Raw genomic sequence first — 23,883 nt, forward strand, 5'->3', positions numbered from 1 at the left:
ATTTTTAGAACTACACTGCCCACCCTACCCAATGCTTCCTTCAGTTTCTTTTCACAGATGTCAGACCTGCAGTGTGGTATGAAGATTTCCCCACCTTCTCCTGCTCTCTTCCCCTTTATTCTTTGTGTGTGTATGTGTGTTTGTGTGGAAGCCCAGAGTCTTAACCACTGGACCGCCAGGGAAGTCCCTTTCTCTTTTATTCTTCATAGGTGTCCATCCCCCTTCAATAAATCTCTTGCACATTTAATCACATCTTGACATGTTTCTGGAAGACCCAAAATGACACAAAAAACTGAAAGGAAAATGTGTAATACAGATTTTAAAATTTCTCTTATATATGTTGAATGTGCCAGGTAACATACAGTACAATGTTTTTAAAACAAACTGCAAAGCCTTTGGATATTATATATGAAGTTTTAATTAATAAGAAACGAAAATTTATTCAGATCAATTTATTTGAACTCACATCCAAGAAGAAACATTCAACTTCAGGATTAGAAATAAAAATGGGAACACTCTACTTCTTTTTGGGTAAGGGGTGGATACAAGCCTGATAAGAGTACTAATAGCTTTGTGAAGTTACTACTTAAACTCTGTATATTTAAGTATATATCGAATGCGTACTTGGTTTATACAGAATTTATCCAATTCTAGCAAAGTCAGCATAATTTAAGTAAATCTCCTTGAGTTTTACACCCTCAAGTCTGAAAGCTTAGATTTGATTATAACCATGGCAAAAGTGATTATCTTTACTTCCTGCAAATGTAATCAACTTTTAAAATAACTTAGGCAAACATCAATTTCACACAAACCTTATTAAGGGTAGGAGGAAATTGCAACTGTTCATCTAATTGCAGAGTCTAAACCATAAATTCAAATTGTAACATTATCTTTACTGTCAAATAAGTCAAGAAAGCCTATTACAGACTAAAAGAAGTGAATGTGAATCTGCAGGGTCCACTAAGGGAATATGTTGAAAACCTATCATCACATTAGTACTTAACAGCTGTACAGAAATTATTTTCAAGTATGCTCCAAGGGTCACCTCTTAACGGAAGAATTAACCTTCAGGAAGTCAAGAGACAAGTATTATTATCTATATTTTATGTGCTAGGAAATGAAAGTAAAGAAAGATTTAGGATTGAGTAATCTATTCAAAATTAAAAAGTAAATCAAAAAGACTGGCTTTATTTGAAACAGGAGTCATGTGCCTTAAATTCCTTTCCATTGGGTTATATCCATTAGTCTACTATTCTATTTAGTCTACATTTCTATTTAGAAGCCAAACCATTTCCAAAATTACCTCCATTTTGTCTCTAATATATTCACGTGTTAAGAGTAGTATAGACTCCTGTAGTGTTGCTCATTTCTAGTAGACCATTAAAAAAGAAAAACCTCTTGTGCTTTCTGTTCAATCTTTAGAAATAAAAATGGATGTAAAACTGATTATGTAAAACTAAGATTGTAAAGATTTTCTTCCAAAGTAGAAACAATAATCTGCTTGACTTAAAATCTTTTATTCATTTGGGCATTAAATTACCTAACACACAATCTATTTTACATTTAAACACTGTTTCCCTTGCGTTATCTCCAGGAATGTTATATAATTAAGTCCACTTCCTGTGAAATTTGCTCTACCAAAATCAATATATAACCTATTTGACTCTGATTATAGCTAAAAGTGACAAAAAAGATTTTTAATGAAAACTAAGAGTATATTTGTAAGAGTTAGGTCTCAAGGCTTTTGTTTCATAGGAAGGAAGCTCTCTATTACATGGATCTATAAAATGATCCAAACTTCAGAGAGACAGGAAGCTGATAACTTGATTTATCTTCCTAATGGCTTTGGCTCATGAATAAATGATAATGGTTTGTGTTTTTCTTATAAAAAGAAATGTAATTTGTGTAATGATATGAGTCCTTTTTGCCACATTTGCTCTACTTTTTTAAAAAGGATTTCTAATTACTTAGACATTCTTTATATTATTTACAATAAGAAGTCAAAATTTTTAACTGAAAGCGATTTTTTTGACCACAGTTTGCCATTAGCTGACATTCAGGAAGGAACACAGGTCTGATCACCAAATCAATAAATCTAGCCACAGACTGACTAAAAGCTTCCTTTAATCTTCTTCCTATTAGGTCTTCCTTTAAATTAAACCATTCCCTCTGTGAATTATTTAAGTGAATGGCATGGTTATAGAAAGATCAGATATGATTCTTCATACAAAAATGCTCAAGGAACCTAAAAAATCCATTCAGCATGTTTCAGGAATTATAGTATGATCAAGATGCTGTAGCTTAAAAAAGGAGAGGGGGGCTTGGGGGTATTCCTGAAAGCTTCAGAGAGAAATAGAAAAGTCAAGTTTATTTCCTGGTTAGGGCAGGATGATTCCCAAAGCACATTTAAGTGTCTGGTCCAGACTAGCTATTAGTGATCAAGTAGTCCCCTTTCACTGTCAAGGCTTTCCCCTGAGGTAATGCCTAAAGTCTTAATTTTAATATTTTATTTTGTTTCTTTTAGCCCCATCCTCTCTCACCAGTACGTGCCACACATTTCCACCATGCTGAATGCTTTCTCAACTCTGAAATTTACACTTTTCAAACACTCACCATGTCCAACTTAGTTACAAAATTTATTGGGTTGGCCAAAAAGTTCTTTTGGGTTTTTCCGTATACGATGAAAAACCCGAACGAACTTTTTGGCCAATCCAATATATTTAGATATATTTGTATCTTCCCACATTGTTCCTCTCAAAAATGATACTCATTTACTTACACATAATTTCGGTAATTACATTTTTAATGAGTTAAGTTTCTGAATACCAAATGCTCTTCCAAATGTGTCCACAAGTCACTGAGAAAGGGTTAAACCTTTCTAAATTCCAATTCCTTCATGCTTTAAAAAATTTATTATTACTCTTCTTTTTCCTTCATGGTAAACAATTCCTTTCTCAAATCTTACATTTCTACTTTCCCAATTTCTTTTCTGTAGCAAATACCAAAGGAAAAAATACAAACCGTTTCAGCGTAAATGAGTCTCCTTCCTGCTCTCATTTACTAGATCACCTACTTCAAGGCTATATAAATGGCAGTATTTTGAAAATGTTAACAGCTATCAATACCTTGAAGTTGAAAAAATAAGAAAGCCAGAGAAAATATATCACAAGCAACCAGTTTGAATATACGAAAGGCTACTTAGATCTTGATTTTCATATAAATACTAATTTTTACCATTATAAAAGACAACGTAATATTTCATTTTTCTTTATAAAATTACCTTTTAACAGAATATTCATTAGCTAGTCATTCCTTAGGTTTTTCTGTGTTGATAAAAAGTTATTTTTAAAAGAAAAATATTTAAAACAATATTGTTTCATAGAAACAGAAAGTCTCAATATCAAATTCTGATAAAAAACTATAATTATGGGTAGAGTCTTACCATACTATTAATTTTCTTTCACCAAAGATGGACATTTAGGAAGTGCTATATTGGTAAATAAGATAAGCTTCTCAGTGATCTACAAAAGCGCCACAATAAAGATGAGGTAGTATGAGACTGTCCCACTTTTGTAAAAGGGAAATATCATCTTTAGAAGAGATATTTATCCTGACATTGGTGTTGATATCCTGAGCCTCATCACTGCTAAGAGAGGTGCCATTTTAGTAGCTAACCCTCACTGGAACCAAGACAATCTTGAGATCACTGAGAAAAAATATGCTAGAAGACAATGGTAACAGATTTTCTTGTTTAATTTTGTGATAATTGCTAAAAATTTATTTTAAAGCAATTATTTTTAAATGCCATCTTTATGTTATCAGCAGAACTGCAGGAAAGGGAAATGCTACTTCAACATAAAAGCAATGATACTTAAGAAACACCTATTCTAACGTGGAAATCTGAGTCAAATTTCTTTCAATCCAGGTAGAAGCAGCTTCCTACTAGAGCTAAACTACCATCAAGAAATCAATTACTATGATATTAAAAATGCCAACTTGTACAAAGGGGTAAACAACTCACCAGAAGGAATAACTGTCTAGGAAATTTATTATTCACTGATTCTTTAAGAAAGAAGAGTATGCTATCATACCATCTATCTTATAACATTTCTAAAAATACTTCCCTGTTCTGGGGATGTTAAATTCAAAATATTACGCCTGGTGCCCAGTATTGTTCAGTATGGCATAAGCCACGTAGCTCTCAAAATGTTTCCCTTTTTTTGAAGCCATACTGAAGACATGCTAGTTCTGAAAATAGTAATAATTATCTGAAACCTGAAGATCAAAACCAATATTAAGCTCCCTGAATACTGGGCTCCATGTTTACTTCTTGAATCTTTATTCAAGCTCAATTTAAAATAATGAAAAACTACCTAGGTCTCTTTGGTTACCAATGGAAATTTGTGGCTGTTTATAAACTGTGGCATCTCTCCAAACTAACAGGCTCAGAGTTTCTAAAAAAGAGCTAAGCAGAAGCAACAGTTCATAAGTAAATACAGAAAAACCTCAGTTGCGTTATTACTTTAGTAGCTACTAGTTACTAATAGTGTTATCATTATTTTTAAAGCTTCCAGTGAGAAAGGAACAATACTTATGTTCTGAAGATGGTAACTCTTCCAAGTGTGAGAGAAAGATCTACTCAAGGAATAATAAATGACCATGCCACATTATAGAAGAATAAATTCACCCCCAAAATATCATGTCCTCATTTGATTCTTACTGACCTGATTAATCAAATTTAGTAATTCTGCTTTACAGTTAATATTTAAAATGAAAACACATGAAGTTTGATTTTAGGCCATTTTGCTAACCTTTAACATCCCTATTAGTAAATTATAAAAGTCAATTACATTAGTATGGACTGTAAATTACAACACACTCAGCTTTACTGAAGACTTTTAAAACAACTGAAAAGGATGATGGGGAAACTATATCTTATGTATAGGAATGCCAATGGCATAGGATAACAAAGCATTTTATATGTAAGAAAGGACAGGATTATTTTTAAAGAACAGTATGAAATACAGATTATTTAACTGTGTTTGCAATGCCTACCCAACTTCAAATATCCCTGGATCATATGCAAATTACAGTTAAGAAAAGAAAAAAATTAAGTATACAATCTACATAGTGAAAACAAAAACCAAACACCTAGTCAAAAATATCCATTAACTCCTAGTGTGTAACAATTATTAAACAATTATTATTGTTAAACAATTATTGTATCCTAAGAAAAATAAACTGATCTGGAAGTAAAATTTAGGGCATAAGTTTATTTTGGACTTCAACTGCCCCTGTAGAAAAATTCAAAGTGGCATAATAAGAAAAATAAAATATTAAATGAAAATATGTATATAATCACTCCCGTGTTCCTACCCTTTTCCTAGCATTGTTGTTCTGGTGCATCAATCCTGAGTACTCTAACTTTTGATTTATAGTGATATTCTTTCAGATATAATTTCATGGAAGAAGGAATTGGAAGGGCATCAATGCCATCATAAGTTGTACAGTTACAAATAACTGTTCTGCATATATGCTGCAGGGGAAAGGGGAAAGTCCGAATTAAAGGAGTGGATAAAAGTGGTTCGAAGAACATACAGGCACTCGGGTCCTTATAATGCTCTAGGAGCCCAGTAATGTCAGGAGAATGGAAGACACAAGGATCATGTGCATCAAAGCTAAAGTTGTGATTCCACTGTTCAATTCTAGCATGAAGAGAACGACTATAGCGTCTAAAACTAACGGAGAATAAATAGTCTTCCTGTGCTGAATCTCGCAGTAAAAAGGTACCTTCTGGTTTTCCGTCTAGTAGAGCTTCAGCTGCATATTTATCCATAACGCCCCAGTAACATGGATTATTATTGATCTGAAGGAGGTCTGGTACAAGACAGTGGACATAATCAATCTGGGTATGGTACTTAGGAGGTGTTTCCAGTTGCAGGATTTCTTCATCAATTTCCCATTTGGGTTTGTTTCTTTTCCTGGAACTTGTGCAAAGTGTTATAATTTCATCATCTGAATCCATATCACTATCTTCTATACTGTTATTTGAAGCCAGGTTCATTATAGAGCCAGTCCCAGAACCACCTCTACCTGAAGAATCGTTATTGGTTATGACACAGGGCTGAACACTGGTATGTGAGAAGCAGTTGACCTCTTCCATGTTTCTTCGTTGTTTTAGTTGACCATCCCTCAATTCAGTCTGAGACAAGTCTGTGCTTACCCATTCATCTGATTTGGGACTTATAGGAGCAGTGTGTCGTTTAATAAAATGCCACCTAAAGGCTAAATCTGATCGAGGTGGGAAAGGACACTTATCTAACATGAGTTCACTGATATGAATTTTTCTTTTAGACGGAAGCCCTGAAGAGTGCCGACTACTACAATTCTTTATTGGAAAACACTGCCCCACAGCATCTTGCAGTTTCTGTTTAAGAGATCGGCCTAAAAATCTATGCCCACAGGAATGATCTAAATCCAACTCGATAGATGAACAGCTGTGCTTCCTTTCTTGGCTCCTTAAAGGAACTTCAGTTTTCTCTACAGCACTCACTGTTTCAGCATCTGAACAACTTTCACTCTTTTTTGACCAAGATAACTTCTTTCCACTCCATACATAACCATCCTTTCTGTCAGCACTTCGACTCCGACTAGTTTTGGGCCTTACATCTACATTTTTACTATTACTTTCACTATTTTCTGCCATTTTAACAAACTGTCCACAAATTCCAGTGTTATAAATACTGCTCTTTCAGTTTTTCCGGTAGAATGTTTCTTCTGGGCACTTTCTGGATATATCTAAGGAAAAAAAAGATCATTAAACGTTTGTCATTAACATTGTACAGATTATATATCAAGCCCCAATTATATATAAGATGAAAAGATGAAAAAGGATAATTAATACATTAAAAACAAACTACTGGAAATGTTGGAAGGCAGTTCCAAGATATTTTCTTCCCACTTAAATAAACTACTTTACCTTATGCTAATAATTCCATAGTGCCATGGAGCCAAGAATCTGAGTTCTTTTCCCACAGCTAGTTTCGACGTGAATCAAAAAAGCTAAGCATCCTCTCAGCCAAAATATATGTCTGAAAGGTGAACAATTTCTGGTTTTGAGGTACGTCTTATGCCAATCTCTCCTCCCCTTATTTTTTAATTTCACAGCAGACCAGGAAATTCTTTGTTAAGAGATGAGAAACCTATGAGCTGGTGTTTGATGACCACTACCCTCCTTCTCTCTCCTTGTTTTCTTTCCTATTGATTGAAAATATGAACAGTTTTAAGTTATAAAAGCTGTTAAGAATTTATTAAATAAATAATCACCACTGAATAGTAGGAATGTCATGCAAGAATTCCCAATGCAATTTTTGTCAACTCATTTAAATATTTGGTCAACTTCACTATCAGTCTAGGCAGTTTGTAGAAAATTTGGAATTGGATAAAAATTTGTTATTTTATACACACACACACACACACACTTCCTTATATTCTTCTTGATAATTTCAAAAAACAAGCAGATAAAGTTCTATAGGACAATGCCTTTCCTATGAAATTGGCCAGATATACTAGAATTTATAATGTAAATAAAGTTTTATTAAGACTAATAGTAATGATTGGTTGTAGGTAGAAACTACTTACCTATTCTTAGATGGAAAAAGATTTAAGCCCAGAACTGGGGGGAGGGATTCTATAACCTCAAATATTTTACAAGTGAAAGTTGAATTTTGAGACTGAGAAAATCAGTTGTACTCAACATTCTGATCATGATTAAGCTTCTGATTATATCAGAGGAACATTAACAATCCCAACAGTCAAGTAAATGTTTAGAGCTATGTGAATCTATTTTCATAGCAGTAGGGTTTGAAACAAGCATCTGCAGAGGCAAATATGATTGGGAAGTGCTTAAAAGTGTGAACTAATGATACAGGCTTGCCATATAAAGTACCCCATTACTAAACAATGAATAGCATCGGGTGATTATACTTATTATTTTGATTTAGTGAGCTCACTGGTACATAATCATTTAAAATCCACAGGGAAAAAATATTTGAAAATCTAAATTTGAAAGAAACATCATCACTTAGTATACCAAAATTATATTCAACAGCATGTCTTGGTTGTTCATTGACTAAATTCCACTGAACAAAAATAAACAGGCAGAAGCTACAAAGTAGGCTGAAGAAAATGAAGAGTCAGTGATCAGAAGAGACGCTTGTTACTAACAGCTTACACTTATATTTTTCAAATAAAAAAATAAAAAGGAGCCCCAAGCAGATATTTTTTTGTTAACACTACATACTTTCAACTTTTTTATTCAGCATAATAATGTGAAAAGTATATCATGTAAGGTTTAAAATACCTGGTGTTTTTATTTACTTTAAAAATATCAAAATAGCAGATTATTAACTCTATGATCAACTTTACTCCACTGGGTGTGAGCATCTTCATCTTCCTTTATTTCTATATCAGAGTTAAGTCTGTACCTCTGCTCTTTTTTTTTTTTTAAACATCTTTATTGGAGTATAATTGTTTTACAATGGTGTGTTAGTTTCTGCTGTATAACAAAGTGAATCAGCTATACATATACATATATCCCCATATCTCCTCCCTCTTGCGTATCCCTCCACCCTCCCTATCCCACCCCGTACCTCTGCTCTTGATTACATTCCCACCTTTACCAGGGCCTGCTTCCATTGCTAGCTCTTAACTTCTCTCTGCCTTCAAAAACAACCAAGTCTCCTATAAACTCTTTTAGTGATTCCAATGCTTCCTTTGGTTATAATTGCTGATTTCCATATTAAATTTCTTAATGAGTAGTATAACTTGATTTCCTCTCAAAAAGAAAATAGTTTTGTTTTTCTCTAATTATGAAAGAAATAATGATCCAGTTTAAAATGGCTATGTGAAAACCTTTTTGCTCCATCTTTCTCTCAGAAGTCAGCCCAAAACAAGGGGAAATGAGAAATAAAAACAAACCTCATCTTCAATGAAACTAGCAGATATCTATAACCTGAGTGACAAAATACAAGGACAGAAAATGAACAGAGGAGCAATGACTGACTCAGCAGCGGAGAGGAAGGTGACACCAGGCACAAAGGCAATGTTGATGAGAAGCAAGCCAACAGAGCAGGCAAAGTCCAAGACACCCAGAGGTACCAGGTGCTACAGAAAGTATGGATGGAGAACAGGGCAGAAAATGGGGAGGTAGGTTGAAAACTTGCGTATGTGCAGTTAGATCTCTCTGGTTGTTACTCTCATACTTAGAGGAGATGGGAAATTTATCAATGTTATTTGGAGAAACTGAACCAGAGAGGCTCAGGACTTTGGATACTAGGCATGGTGAGGATAGATGGGAGGCTTGGGACTAAAATCAGAAAGAAAATTCCCTGCTCCCTTCTTCCATCCAGCTTCTAGAACTCCAGCAGCCAAACTTACACCTCCTAATAGGAGACTGGAAGATACTATGCTGGAGAAACAGAATGGCCAAAGAGGAGAGACCTATAGATGCTGATAACTGGAAATCCTCCAATAAAAAGCTGGAGGGCCACCCCAGCATACTGTGAAGCTCATCCATCCATAAGCCCAGCCTACGTACATAGTGCTTTCAGGCAGCATGTTGTGCTTCATTTACTCTAGAATATGACAGGTCACCAGACTTTTGAGGAAAGCCTCTAAAATAAACAAGCGACTAAAACAAAGAACTTGGAGAAAAAAGTAACCATGAAAGCAGCAGGAAATAAAATAGATTTCTTCCAAGTTAAGAGAATATATTACACCAATGAATAAAATGAGGTAGGGACAATCAGAGAATAAGAAAAATTTGGAAATTAAAACCATGATTGCAGGAAAAAAAATATTCAATAGGAAAGTTGGAGGTAAGCTGAGGAAATAATAGGAAAGAGGAAAAAAATGGTTAACTAGACAGAGAAGATAAGAAAATTAGAGGATCAATACAGACACTTCACAGAAAATAACAAAATGGAGAGGGAAATTATAAAAGAAAATATATTAGAAAATTTCCCAGAACTGAAGGACATGAGTCTCCATACAGAAGGAGCACAATGAGTGCCCCACACAAGAGGAAATACACAGCAAGTTACATTATTCTAAAATGTTAGAACCTTAGAGATAAAGAGGTGATACCAAAGTCTTCCTACCTTATAGACAACAATACTATAAGTACTGTATGCTTATAAATCTGTTAAAGAGAGTAGACCTTATGTTAAGTGTTCAATCAATCGATTTATGTATGTAACCCAGCCAAAAAAAAAAAAAGCCTTCCTGAGGGAAAAAAGTCACAAAGGACTGTAAATAAAATAGCATCTGTTTTCTCAACAGTAAGTAACAGTGGAAGCTAGGGGATAGTTTCCAACCTTGAAGATAACCAGCCTAACAATCAATCAAATAGGATAAAATAAAGAAATTTTCAGACATGCAAAGTAACAACAATTTTACCTCATATTGGAGGATGTGCTCTTCTAAAATTAGAGTGTAAACCCAAAACAAATGGCATAACATAGGAAACAAGGTATTTAACATATGAGAAAGGAAATGTGAATTCCTGGGATGATTAAGAAGGGAAGTTTCCAGACAACAGGGTGTTTGGTGCTGCTAGAGAGCAACTAGTTCATATAACCACATAAGGACGTAAGGCTCTTTGTGTAATAAGAGAATGGAAAGAGAGTAAGGAGACTAAAAGAGAGGTAAATCCTCATCTATCAGAAGAGGAACTCAACCAATAATGTCTAATAATTGACGCATCAAGAGAGAAGTATAAGCATATGATTTAGAAATGTGAAGATAAATATCAGAGAAACAGAAATTATGAAAGTAGAAGCCTTTGAGATGGGTAGGAGAGGAATGCAGCATTTCTTAGCTTATCTAAGCTTTTCAGCTTAATTTAACTTGAACCTATGTACACATATCATTTTGATGACCATAAATAAAAATAACAGTACTTTATACTCACTGTGAAAAATTCAAATTTAAAGTTATGAAGAAAAAAGTAAAAACTATCCATAGTCCTACCACCCAGCAGTAACCATTATAACATTTTCAGTATCTCTATACATGTACATGACAAGGATGCAGTTCCATAGCACAATGATGGCAGGCATTAGAAATATAGTTTGAGTCCAGTTTATTTTGTACTAGCCATATGACCTTGAAACCTCAGTTTCTTCATCTGTAAAATGGAGATACTGATGCTATCTATTTCATTAGGCTGGTGGGAATTAAATGAAATAATGTATGTGAAGTATATACTTAGCTCAGATTCTAAATGTACCAAGTATACAATAAAGTTTAACATATTTTTTCTTTTTTAAAAAAAGAAACAGATATAACATATGTTTTATTATAGCACCCACGCCAGTTTTATAGAAATAGTTCATAAAGGAAGAAATCACAGAAATACCTCTGTCTCTAGCCCATGCTAACTATTAAGTTTATAAGCAAATATAATTTTCAGGATGATAACTAATGTTTCAAAATAAAAAAGGATCGATACACTAGATATAGCTGAAACTCAACAGACCATGAAGCTATAGAACAATTTGACATTTTCCCTCAGAGAACTGATTTCCAGCCTTACTCTATACAAGTTTACATGCTAACATAACAGATTTACTTTAGCAAGGCTTACCAACTTGTACATAATAGGTAGCAATCCATGAAGTATCTCTGGATTTTAGGTTAATTGTTCTTACATACACTAATGCTACAGGGATCCATAAAATAAAGCAAAAAATGCCATTGCCCTAGATGAATTTTCCATACATTTACCTGTACTTAAAGAGTTAATGCATAGAAAATCTTCTTCTGACTGGTTATCTTTTTGTACCTAAGAACTACAGCCTTATATAAATTTTACATAGCATTCTTGTGATAGAAAACTGAGTTCATGCTTCAGAAGTCCCACTTTTATAAATTGTTATGGTAAAAAACATATTTGGTAAAATATACCGCATCACTATATGGGCCAGAATGTCACTTAATGTTGTAATCTTCAAAGTAGGAAGAAAAATTAACTTCTTTTTATACTTGTCTAAAAATTAGAAAACTTAAAATTTACGAATATTGAATATATGATTGACAATGTTCCCATCACTCATTGTGAGATGGTTATTTGTCTGATGAGGTGCTATTCCTGAGGGAAGAGTGGGAGATCCAAAAAGCTAAGGACTTGATGGCAACCCTCTCCCTTTCTTTGTGTACTTTTAGTGCACCGCAACTGATTCCATGTTGCTGGAATACATTTGTGGATTATATTGTCTTACATAAGAGAATCTTTACAATACTTTGTAAATAGACATGATCACAGAAATTTTATAACACACGAGGTTTGCTAGTTATCTCAGGGCAAAGTACTTAAGTTGCTGAAATTTTAAGACAAGTTATGTATTTTTCTTTTACAAAATGACAAGTGTTCTAAGTTTGATGACCTTTATTGGGATAATAAGTTGCTCTGAGAAGCTACTTAGCAGATACATTAAGAAAAAAGGCAAAACAAAACATTTAACTGGTCTCTTCATGGTTCAGGTAACTTAAAAAAAAAACTTATGCTATGGTGAGATCTTTTTAGAAAAAAAGATATTCAGAATTTCCTTCACTATCACATGATTATATTATAATAATGATAAAAATGCATTCATGCATATAACTCTCGCATCTTTACACTTTAAACAGATGGCAAAAGATCTTCTAATCTCTTCCAAAAGTTGCATTAAATCAAAATTCATAAAATTAAAAAAATTCAATCACATTGCTCTCAATAAAAATAACATTATTAATTTTTAAACATCTTTATTGGCGTATAATTGCTTTACAATGTTGTGTTAACATTATTTATAGTGAAAAAATTTTTTTATTTTTAAAGACTAAAAATGAGTTTTAAAAAAGTGCTTTTGGTGTCTTGCCTATACATGTAAAATCTGAATGTTAAAAAAAAGTGTACGGTTCTGAACCTGAATGAGTCCTTTCAAATACCCTATCGTTAATTGTTGGAATTTTATACAAACTTTGTAGAAATGAAGTAGAAGATGAGATACAAAATGGAAAAAAGTGACTTTAATACCATCTTTATGTAGTATAGAAATCAACGATGATACTTTGAAAAGTGTTCACAAATCAACAATCTTTGTCAGTAACTGCAAAGAAGCTCTTTTTTTTTTTTTTAAAGAGGATGAAAGAATCACTTGGGAGAAAGCTGCTTTGACTCTTGATTCAATAATTAATTTTTTATGAAGGCATCTAAGTTACAATGCCCTGGGGAATACACAGTGACTTTTTAAAATTGTTATTTCTTAATGAGCAAGAGGCAAATGTCTAAAGCAAGTTTATTTAAACCTTTTTCAAAAAATCAAGTTCTTGGATTCACTAGCCATTTGATCCCAGGTTCTATAATCAATTGCACTGAACAGTGATAAAGGAATGAATACCCAGTGTGACCCTTCTATGCTAACAACAGATTTAAGTAACATTTAGTTAGTACTCTTGAATAAGGTTGGGAAGGTGATTTTAATTCAAATTCCCATTGAAAACTTTATTTAAAGCCAGTAATTAAAGGGTTAAACTTCATTCATCTAGAAACTTCATTGTATTCTCTATGATGTTGGATAATAGAGCATTATTGTACATATTAATCATTCATTGAACTACTGTGTCTACGATGCTGATGTCTACCTAAGGCCAGAATTCATGTAAATATGAAATTTGATGTTATAAAGAATAATTTACTATACTACAAAGAATTCACAAATAAATTATTATTCTGGAAGTTATTGAACCCTGGGAATTTCCTTATCCAATCTGTGATTCCAAAGTGTACCTGCCATTATGTGTCCCCAACTCCTTGAATGCATTCTGGTCATAGTGCATGTTATCTGAATTGGATTCTGTGGGTTAGAGCCCTTGATGTTTGATCATCGCCTAATATTTGAGTCGGATTCTACGGGAACACTTAAGAGTCCATGAATGGAATATACTGGATAGTACAAGATAGGTAAATTCCTCAGAATGTTAATGAAAAAACATAAAAAATGGATTTGTTCAAATGAGAAACATCTCTGAACTATAAAGTGTTTTTTTCTCATTACGAAAGCAATAGAGGTTCATTTTCCAGTAAATATTTTAAAATATCTCCTTTTTCATGCTACCAAGCCATGGCTCTTGGGACTTAACTGGATTTATTTGGGAAAACAAACAAACATAAACACACACACACACACACACACACACACACACACACACACACTGATTAGCACCACTACACCCTTACTTCCCTTCTCCAAACTTTCTCCACTTACTTTCCTAATTATATTTTGCTTATGTCAGTGTCCCCCAATTTGAACTCCTGTGTACACTAGTGCTAAAAGATGTTAATATATACATGTTCTAGAGAAACAGAGGTTTCCTTATTAAACAAGTTCGGGAATCACTTCCCCTCTGAAAGATTACAAGGCACCTTTAGCAAAAGGTTCCAAGAGGTCCTTCAGTTAAGAAACCTGCTTAAAGCCACAGTTTCCTTTATTTAACTCATCATAGAGCCGTTCTGTGGAAGAAACTGTGGGAGAAACATTAACTTGGGCTAACATTAAAATAAGTGTACATTCCCTGAGCATGCTAGCTAAAGATAAAGAGAAATGTCTAGGACCTGTCACTGAAGAGGGTTAATTTAGTGTGAAGAGGGAACAGAAAACTAAGAGCTGGCACTATAAACTTCTAAAAGCGCAAGAACCAGGACTTCCCTGGTGGCACAGTGGTTAAGAATCCACCTGCCAATGCAGGGGACACGGGTTCGAGCCCGGGTCCGGGGAAGATCCTACCTGCCGCGGAGCAACTAAGCCCATGTACCACAACTACTGAATCTGTACTCTAGAGCCCACAAGCCACAACTACTGAAGCCCGCCCGCCTAGAGCCCGTGCTCTGCAACACGAGAAGCCACCGCAATGAGAAGCCCACGTACCGCAACGAAGAGTAGACCCCGCTCGCCGCAACTAGAGAAAACCTGTGCACAGCAATGAAGACACAACGCAGCCAAAGATAAAAATAAAATAAATAAATTTATTAAAAAAAAAAAATTAAAAGCGCAAGAACCTTAACAGAATCTTAGAAACCAGACTATTTAAGATATTCGATTGTGACTCTTAGAGAATAAACTGGATTGTACAGATGTACTTCTTCCTTTCAATTTGTAATTTTTTAATTATAAAAATAATATATGCTCATTATAAAATATATGGAACATTCAGAAAAGTTCAAAAAGGAGGAAAAAAACCTGTAATTCAATTACCTAGAGGCAATCAATTTAGACATTTTGGCCAATTTCCTTGTAGTCTTTCTTTCTATGAGTGCAATTTAGTCTAAAGAGGAAATTTTTAAGTTATAAAGATCTATAAAAAATTAACAATCTAGTTTTTCACTATACCATATTTAAAAATGAAGCATGGTACAGATGAAACAGCAGCATGAGTTGCTAAATCATCAAACATGATTTAAAATTTAGACTTTGTCACTTACTAGCTATCTCTCCTGATTTTTAGAATCTCATTTAGCTTCAGTGTTCACATTGTTAAATCTGGATACTGTCAGCTGCCCCAAGTTTTTACTGCCAGGATTAAAATCTATGAAAGCAGCATACATTGAGCTTAATGAGAATACATACTATGTTCTGTAACACGTTCTGTCTTCTCAGAACCTTCCATGTAGAATAAGCTAATTTCTAAAAATGAGAGATGGGAAAGTGGCAAAATTAAGGAAAAAGAATGAAAGGAAACAAAGGCTACATATAGGGCTAGAAAATCCAGACAAAAACATATCTCAAAAACCTGAGGCTGAGGATGCTTTGGCATTTCTGAAATATCATAAAGCACTTTCTATTACTCCTGATACTAAACATGTTCTTTTAAAAAGTGTTTTTAAGCTTTAAATTCTTGAAAAGTAGTATGGGTGTAAATAACCAAACTTAATTATAAAAGTTTGTAATTTCTTACAAGCTAACTTAGTAAATAAACAGATTTCAACAGAAATAGTAGGCAAAGTTTTTTTAAAAAAAAACTGATCATAGATTATTCTTTTCATAGTTTTATGATAACTATGTATGATTACATTTAAGCTTGGGTTAACAAGTTTTACCTACAAACTAGCATAATGTTATTCTAGAATTAAATAAAATTGTTCTCATGTTCTGATAAAACTAAATTCTAAGTTTTATGGCAACAGTTATGACTTGGAGAGGCAGTATGGTAGACTACTTGGATCAGAAGTTAATAGACCTGGGTTCTATTTCTAGTTCAGACAGTTGGTTAGGTGTGTGACCTTGGACAACTCACAACCTTTCTGAGCCTTGGGTTTTTTCATTCATAAAACAATGATAATCTCTGTCTCACTGTGGTAAGGATCCACTGCCACTGTAACAACACAAGAGTCAAATATTAGAAACTGGGATAGGAACTGGGTAGGTTGAGAGTAGGACTTTCCTGTATTCCCTTTTATACCTTAGAAAGTTTATACATGCACAAGTATTATTTACCCTAAAAATAAATTAAATAGGCTGGTAAGATTCAGGACACTTTCAGAGATATAAAAATCTTCAGATTTCTAAACTGCCTTCAATGTTTTTTTTCAATACTCTGTTCTCAGTTTTGTTATTACTCTCTTCTTCTAGCCTTATCTTTTATAGGATTAATAATGTTTACATCAAATATCAATACATATTTTATTAAAAAGGAATTTTAAAAACTCCTCTCATAAGGCAATACTGATATGCTTCCTGGATAAACTAAGATTATATGTCATTATTATTTATATAGATAATACTGCCACAAGTAGAATGGTAATATATTCATGCTTTCTCACCCTACTGTCCTTGAGAACAACAATATTTGTGAGCCTAAGGGTACTAAGCATGGTTACAACAGAGAAACGGTAACTAACCTTCACTGCAATTGAAGCTGCGACCTTGGCATGATTTTCAGTGAGTCCATTCAGCTATCCACTCCTATAAGACATGTACCTGACAGCCACATTGGTGACGGACAGCTACACTGGTTTCTTTTTAAAAGCTATATTATCTTAAATAACCAGGCAATTTAACTAAGATTTAAGTTACACATTTCATTACCACACTATTGTCTTGTACATATTATTTGAACGTCTGTTTCCCTCACCAAGATCATGAATTCACTGAGGACATTAAAATTTGTCTTTTTAAAATCTGACTGAAACAGAAATGGACACGTGAAAACATACTGGCAAAAGCAAGAATACATCTTTTAACATTTGAAAAAATTTACTGGATAATGATTCAGACAACTCCATTTTAAATGAAACCATTAAATGCCAACCCAAAGTACCCCATTAATAACACAAGACAATTAGTTTTATACATCCATGAGTATCTTCTATATACTATAACAATTCTATGGAAGAAGGGGTCATCTTCATTTTAGAGATGAGGAATCTGACATTCAATAAAAGTAAAGAAGTATATTCAAGGTCACACGAGTAACTGTCAGAGTCAAAATTAAAATCTAGGGTTGTTCAACTCTAAGGCCCTAGCTCTTTCCATACATGTGAAATTTGTAAAACAAAAACCCCAAAAAACAAAAAAACAAAACAAAAACCCCTATGAATCAAACGTGTTCATTGCTAAAGCAGAGTGAAAGGAGAGAAGCGCAAACACCATTCATAGTTTTAAAGTCACATGGTGTTACATATTTTATAGTTACGGCATTTTATAGCTATAAATCTTGTTCCAAATTGGCAGATTCTTCTTATGCTGAGCTCTGAAAAGCACTACACTGAAATCTCATGATGATTTACTTGATGTATTATCGGACTTCTTCTTGAACCCGTCTATCCAGTGATAATTGAATTTAAAAAAAATTAGAAATCAGTCTATCTAAACAACGAATGCTCTCCAAATAAAATTAAGTCACGCGGAAAGAATCATCTCAGGTATTTTTTGCTCTTGTGGGAAATCAAGGATAGGTTGGTTATTTTCCCACAAATCCCAAGTTCTTTTTCAGCCAATCACTCTTCCTCTTCATTCACGTACCAAACCTCAGTGTCTAGCAAGCCTATTTGGAGCCCTAGTACTCAAAGCAACACCCTTCACAATGCCACCACGGTAAGAACTATACCACGGTTTGTCTAAATGTGTTTGCAACTTTTCCCAATGGAACTAGACTGAAAAACAATGGGGAAAACTCTACAACAGAAAAACGTTTCTCTTATGTCATAAACAAGTTCCGATTGAGACTAGAAGGTGGGTAGCACGAAAAATATCATTGTGAAGGTTTTAATCAGAGACCGGTCTCCCAACATGGAGAACGTGAAGACCCAAGCAGAGCATAAACTTAATGGCCAAGACCTTAGCAAAGATTGTAAGGATCGAAGGAAGTATTCAACAATATACTTTAGTTCTAGCTCTTCTTTTATATCTAAATATGCACTTCAGTGAACTTTAGGTTGGGTTTGAATAGGGAAACCCGAATTACTTTCTTCTTAAGGGATATATGTAAAATGTCCTATAGAATAAGCATTAATGTACACGCCAGACCTCCAGGAACCATGAACTGAGATTAAGTCTTCCCTCCTTTACCGGTATAGGAATGACAAGATGAAGGCGCCAAGGATGCCAAGATTAAAGGCCTGAGAAGGGTCTCGGCTTCCTTTTCTCGAAAGAACATGCCCAAACATCTCGTTCTCTAGCCGGGTCCCAAGGAGGGGCTGGACCCGTACGGGGACCCGGATATGGCTGCCTGTGAGGAGCGCCCGGAAAGTAGAAGCAGACCCCGCTGGGCAAGGCCAAGCAGCAACCACCCTTCCCCCACTCACCTCTCGGAGCGCAGTTTAACTGGGGCTGTCCGAGTGACTGCCGCCATCACCACCGCCATCACTCTGGGTGCTCGCTAAGCTGGAGAAGGGAGACCCAACCACTCCGGCACCTCATGTAGGTCCTCTAAGGCGGATGCCCGTCTGCAAGCCCCCACCCTTCGGTGCGGGGTTCTCATCTCAGACGTCGCAGTCACCGCCTCCACCTGCTTCGCCGGCGCTGCCACCACTTCCGTGTTCGGGTCCCTCCCTTTCTTCCTCACTCCCCCAGCAACCGGCTTTTTCCCAGCCGGCGGGCGCGCAGCTGACGCCACCGCCCAGCGACCTGGGTCGGGACCGCGCCGGGCGTGGGCGGGCCGGCGCAGGCGCAGTGTGGGAGCACGCCGAGCGCGGGAAGCGCCCTGCATTGGTGCTGCTACCCCACCGGTGCTGCTCCTCGTCGCCTTTCCTCAGTCGCGGAGCTTCGGTGAGTGCTCCCTCCCGCTGCCCGCGTGCGGGCGGCCCAACGAAGAGAAGTGTGTCCTCTTCCCGGCTTAGTGTCGGACAGACCCATCCCTATTCCCTGTTTGTGCCCCTCGGGTGGGGGAAAAGGGGCTGCCGAGGGCGTGTCCCGCAGGAGACTAACCTCCCTTCTTCCTGTTCAGCCCCCGGCTTTCCTGTCCTTTAAAGTAATACTAACTTTTATAAAACATTTTCAGATAGGTAAAGGAAAAAATGCCTGCTACACAGAAGCCGATGAGATATGGGCACACAGAGGGACACACAGATGTCTGTTTTGATGATTCTGGGAGGTAAGGTACTTTGAGAAACAAAAAGAACGTTTCAGGTGTGAACATTAGAACAGTTATTCTTGTATGTCATGTAAGCAGTTCTGCCTAAAATTACTCGTCCAGATAGAAAAAAGGTTGATATCTAAAACGGCACATAAATGTTCTTAGATTTACTGCTTAATTCGGACCAGCATGGCAGTTTTAGTATATCAAGAAAGGCAACGAGTGGGAAATCTTACTTCCAGAGGAGTTGGAATGATATGAGCTTTCCCCTACATTTCCCCTTTGTTCACTTCCTTTCTGCAGCTCACATTATCAGTTATTTTGTCCGAACGGTAGCTGCCTGCTTGTCAAATTTAGTGGCCCATTCTAACTTTTTGGTATTTTATCCTCCCTTGCCTTTTGTGATGCTCTTTCCTTTTTTAAATTGTTTTTAAATTTCTGACTGCTTTTTTTCTAATTTATTTCCTCTGCTTGATTCCTAAATGGTGATATTTTCTCAGGGTTATTCTAGCCCCTGTGGAGGGGTATAATCAATAAACAATCTGTGCGAGGAATAGAAAAGAGTTTTATTTGAGCCAAACTGAGGACTCTAGCCCAGGAGACACAGATTAAAGAAGCACTTGAATTGCATTCTGTCGGACTACAAAATGGGGGAGGCTTATAACAGCACAGACTGCAAAATTACATAAGTTGTTTCTGAGAATTATAATTGGAGTTGCAAGAAGTAAGGGTGCTTGTTAAGTAAGGATTAGGGTCCAATATAATGCCTAGTTATAAGGGGAGACCTTGAGACCATAAGGTTGCAGTTGGCAGCTGCTCTCAGATATTGTTTTGAGAACCGCTGATGATATCCTTGAGTATGATACAGTTCAGAAAATTCAAGTTCTCAGTAATGCAGGAACGTGTCTAAAACCATATCCACAATGGCCACCCAGCTCTATATTGAATGCCTGAACTGTAGTTACTCCTTTTTGATTTTTAAGTGTATTCTTTTCTTTTATGGTTAAAGCAGGTGTATGGTGTATGTTTGACAGGCCATAAGACAGGCTGATCTGGTTAGCATAAAATTTAAGTTAAATCATGCATAAGCCACAGTGATTTCCCCATACCTCAATATGTGAATATTTTTTCCATCATCCCTTTTGTCTTTCTAAATCCCATTCCTATGCAGTACTGTCCAGTTGTATGGCTTCTGCTGTCACTCCTATATTGATTCATTCATTGAACAAATATTTGCATGTCTACTCCACTGGGGCTAGAGATACAATAGCGCAAACAAAGCACAGTCTTTTCCCTTATTGACCTTAAGGTCTCTGTAGATTGACAGACATGGAGTACAGATTAATCGCAAAAATAAATGTACATTTAGAATTACACTTAGAAATATTAAGTGATATATGCAGTGATAAGCATCTATGAGGGGAAGTTGGTCTAATTTGAGAAGGCAGGGAAGGCGTCTCTGAGGAAGTGTTTCTTCAGATGAGATCTGAAGATTGAGTTAGACATTCAGAAGTATAAAGAGATGGGTGATGGTGGCAGTGGGGTGGTGATGTTGGCATTCCAGGCAGAGGGAACACTGCAAAGTTCTAGTGGGGTTAGGGATCATGATATTCTCAAAGGACTGAAAGAAAGCTAGCCATGCTAAAGTGTAGAGAGTGATGCAAAGATTGGTGAGAGATAAATTTGTGAAGGTAGGGAGTGGGCATCCTATCCAAGGCCTTCTTGGCTTTATTAAGGAATCCTGTTTTTAATCCTAAAAGCAGTAAGAAGGTATTAAAGATTTGAAGCAGAGAGACGTGATCAGTCTTGTTTTTGAAAAGATACATAGAGAATGAATTGGAAAAGGAGCAGGAATGGATGCAAAGAGACTATTAGGAGGTATCTGTATTAGTCCGGTTGAGTGTGATGGAAGCTTGGACTAGAGTAGACATGGGTATGGAGAAAGAGGATATATTCAGGAAATATTTAAAAGGTGAAATCAGTAGAATGGATCAGATATTAAAGATGAAGAAGAGGGAGGTTTCTGGCATAACATCTGCGTTTCTGGATGTTTGGGGAAGTAATTGGCCATTAGGAGATAACCTGAAACATTTGGAGAGGAGCATATTTCAGAGGTAGAACAGGGGGTGGAGATTATGAGTTTGCATTTGAACCTAGTTAGTGTAAGATTTCTTTGAGAAATACAAGTAGAGATGTAGACAGTTAGATAAATGGGTCAAAAGATCAGAGAAGAAACTTGAGTTAGAAGATAGAAATCTACATCTTCAGCTGATACCTCCTGGAATTCAGGATTGAGGTACTGGCTGAAAATCTAAACGGGGGAGTTGTCAATATACAAGTGATATTTAATGCTATGAACTTGGATGAAACCACCTAGGGAGGGAGTGAATGTATTTTTAAAAAAAGGTTCGAGGGCTAAACCCTGGGTACTCCAGAATATTTAGAGATTAAGTAAGAGAAGGAGGATCCAGCTAAAGAGAATAAGAAGGGATGGCTAGAAAAGTAGAAAACCAAGACACAAGAATGGTATCAGTAAGCCAAATATAAAGTATTTTAAGGAGGAGGAAATAATAAACTATGGCAAATGCTGCCTGTAGTGATATGGAGGCTATGGATGAGCTTGAGCTTTTTTTTTTTTAACAGTGTTAATAAAAGCTTTGTTGCAGTGGATTCAGGAGAATGGAAAGGGAGGAATTGGAGTTTTATGAGGATGACACTCAAAGAATGAGGGTAGTCGGATAGGAATGTGGAGTCAGGAAAGGTGATTTTTGTTTTAAGGTGAGAGAGATTACAGCATATATGTGAGTGGAGATGATCCAACAGAGAGGGATGATAAGCTGTTGTTAGAGTAGAAAGAGGGAGAATTGCTGGAGTGGTGTCTTTGAGTAGATGAGAGGAGGTACGGATACAGTGAAAAGCAGGAGAGATTGGCCAAAGATAGGAACATGGTCAATTTTATAAGTAGAGGGAAGGAACGCCTAGGAGGAATAGGGAGAACATGTGAATAATGTCTATAGATTGCTTCTGTGTTCTGAGTGAAATAGGAAGTAAAGTCATTAGTCGAGAGTGGACAGGAGGTAGAGGTTTGAAGAAAGAGAAGTAGATATGAGATAGATGGTTAGTAGAGAGGGAAAGTTGAATGGACTAGGAAAATGTAATTGGATTGCAGGGCAGGACTAAAGACCTAGTTCAAATTAGTGATCATGAATTTAAAGTGAGATCAAACAACCTGGTTATGTGTTTTCTCCAGCCCTATTTAGCTCTGTAAGTGCAAATTTATTAATAGGCAGAGAGTTGGATTTAACCAGGGTCCGGGTTTTTCCGGGTAAGTATGACAAAGTGAAAGAAGGGCAAGGGATTTGAGAGTAATGCAAAGGAGTGATTTTAATGACAGACTATGGAATCTAAACCAGATTAGGAGGGATGTGAGAATTTGAGGGAGTGAGAAACAGTGAAAGGTAGTTTCCATAGATTGTAGATCCTAATAGAATTTAAAAATTGTGGAGTTAGGATATTAAGGGTATAAGATTAAACGATAAGTGATTAGGATGCTTGAAGTTGAGATTATGAAGCAGTTGCAGTGTTGGTAAAGACAAAATCTAGGCTGTAACCATGGGAGTCTGAGATGGAGTGGAGGACAAGATCGAGTGTCAAGGTTTCATCTACATGGTTATTGAAAATACTAAGAATTATGATAGGAATAGTGTTGTTAGAGAAGGAATAACAATGAGCCTTGTGCCAAAAATCTTTAGGGAACAAGGGGGATTTCTCTTGAGGAATTTGTAGCTGGTCTGATGACAGTTTCAGGCCTTTTTTTTTTTTTTTTTTAATGGATACCTCCACTGCAGGAGATAGACTTTTTTTTTTTTTTTTAAACTTTGGGTTTATTTATTTATTTATGGCTGTGTTGGGTCTTCGTTTCTGTGCGAGGGCTTTCTCCAGTTGCGGCAAGCGGGGGCCACCCTTCATCGCGGTGCGCAGGCCTCTCATTATCGCGGCCTTGTTGCGGAGTACAGGCTCCAGACGCACAGGCTCAGTAATTGTGGCTCACGGGCCCAGCCGCTCCGCGGCATGTGGGATCTTCCCAGACCAGGGCTCGAACCCGCGTCCCCTGCATTGGCAGGCAGATTCTCAACCACTGCGCCACCAGGGAAGCCCGCCTTTTTTTTTAAAGAGAGGAATTTGTACCTGGTCTGATGACAGTTTCAGGCCTTTTTTTTTTAAAGAGAGAGTAGGGTGTGACAATAGAATGGAAGTGGTAATGAAGTG

The 23,883-nt window shown here is 36.1% G+C and overlaps 2 protein-coding genes across 7 annotated transcripts in view; one reads left to right on the forward strand and one right to left on the reverse strand.

Moving 5' to 3' along the window:
- Positions 1 to 400: 400 nt before the first annotated feature.
- Positions 401 to 19,111, reverse strand: SOCS4 (suppressor of cytokine signaling 4). Of its 2 annotated transcripts, XM_082386630.1 has the most exons (3): positions 18,845 to 19,111; positions 6,980 to 7,257; positions 401 to 6,798 (listed from the first exon to the last, which is right to left on the reverse strand). In XM_082386630.1, exon 3 carries the CDS (start codon positions 6,704 to 6,706, stop codon positions 5,384 to 5,386), a length of 1,323 nt encoding a protein of 440 aa, XP_082242756.1. In that variant the 5' UTR covers positions 6,707 to 6,798; positions 6,980 to 7,257; positions 18,845 to 19,111; the 3' UTR covers positions 401 to 5,383. The 2 variants fall into 2 exon arrangements, with proteins under 2 accessions (XP_082242756.1, XP_082242755.1); XM_082386629.1 differs by lacking the exon at positions 6,980 to 7,257 and having other exon boundaries at positions 18,845 to 19,110.
- Positions 19,112 to 19,183: 72 nt separating this feature from the next.
- WDHD1 (WD repeat and HMG-box DNA binding protein 1) overlaps positions 19,184 to 23,883 on the forward strand; it is a 91,002-nt gene continuing 86,302 nt past the window's right edge. For 3 of the 5 annotated variants that reach the window (XM_082386475.1, XM_082386472.1, XM_082386476.1), the window contains exons 1-2: positions 19,185 to 19,307; positions 19,540 to 19,632. In XM_082386475.1, coding sequence (XP_082242601.1) covers positions 19,556 to 19,632 — 77 coding nt within the window. In that variant the 5' untranslated portion in view covers positions 19,185 to 19,307; positions 19,540 to 19,555. Of the gene's footprint in view, positions 19,308 to 19,539; positions 19,633 to 23,883 lie in introns of all 5 variants that reach the window. The other 2 variants (XM_082386474.1, XM_082386473.1) reach the window with 1 other exon arrangement.

The sequence above is a fragment of the Balaenoptera borealis genome, assembly GCF_965194805.1.
Source record: "Balaenoptera borealis genome assembly, chromosome: 3".
Taxonomy (NCBI): Eukaryota; Metazoa; Chordata; class Mammalia; order Artiodactyla; family Balaenopteridae; genus Balaenoptera; species Balaenoptera borealis.

What these genes read in the sequence shown, in the direction of transcription:
- SOCS4 (XM_082386630.1), bottom strand. Translation starts at nt 6,706, where the DNA reads ATGGCAGAAAATAGTGAAAGTAATAGTAAAAATGTAGATGTAAGGCCC.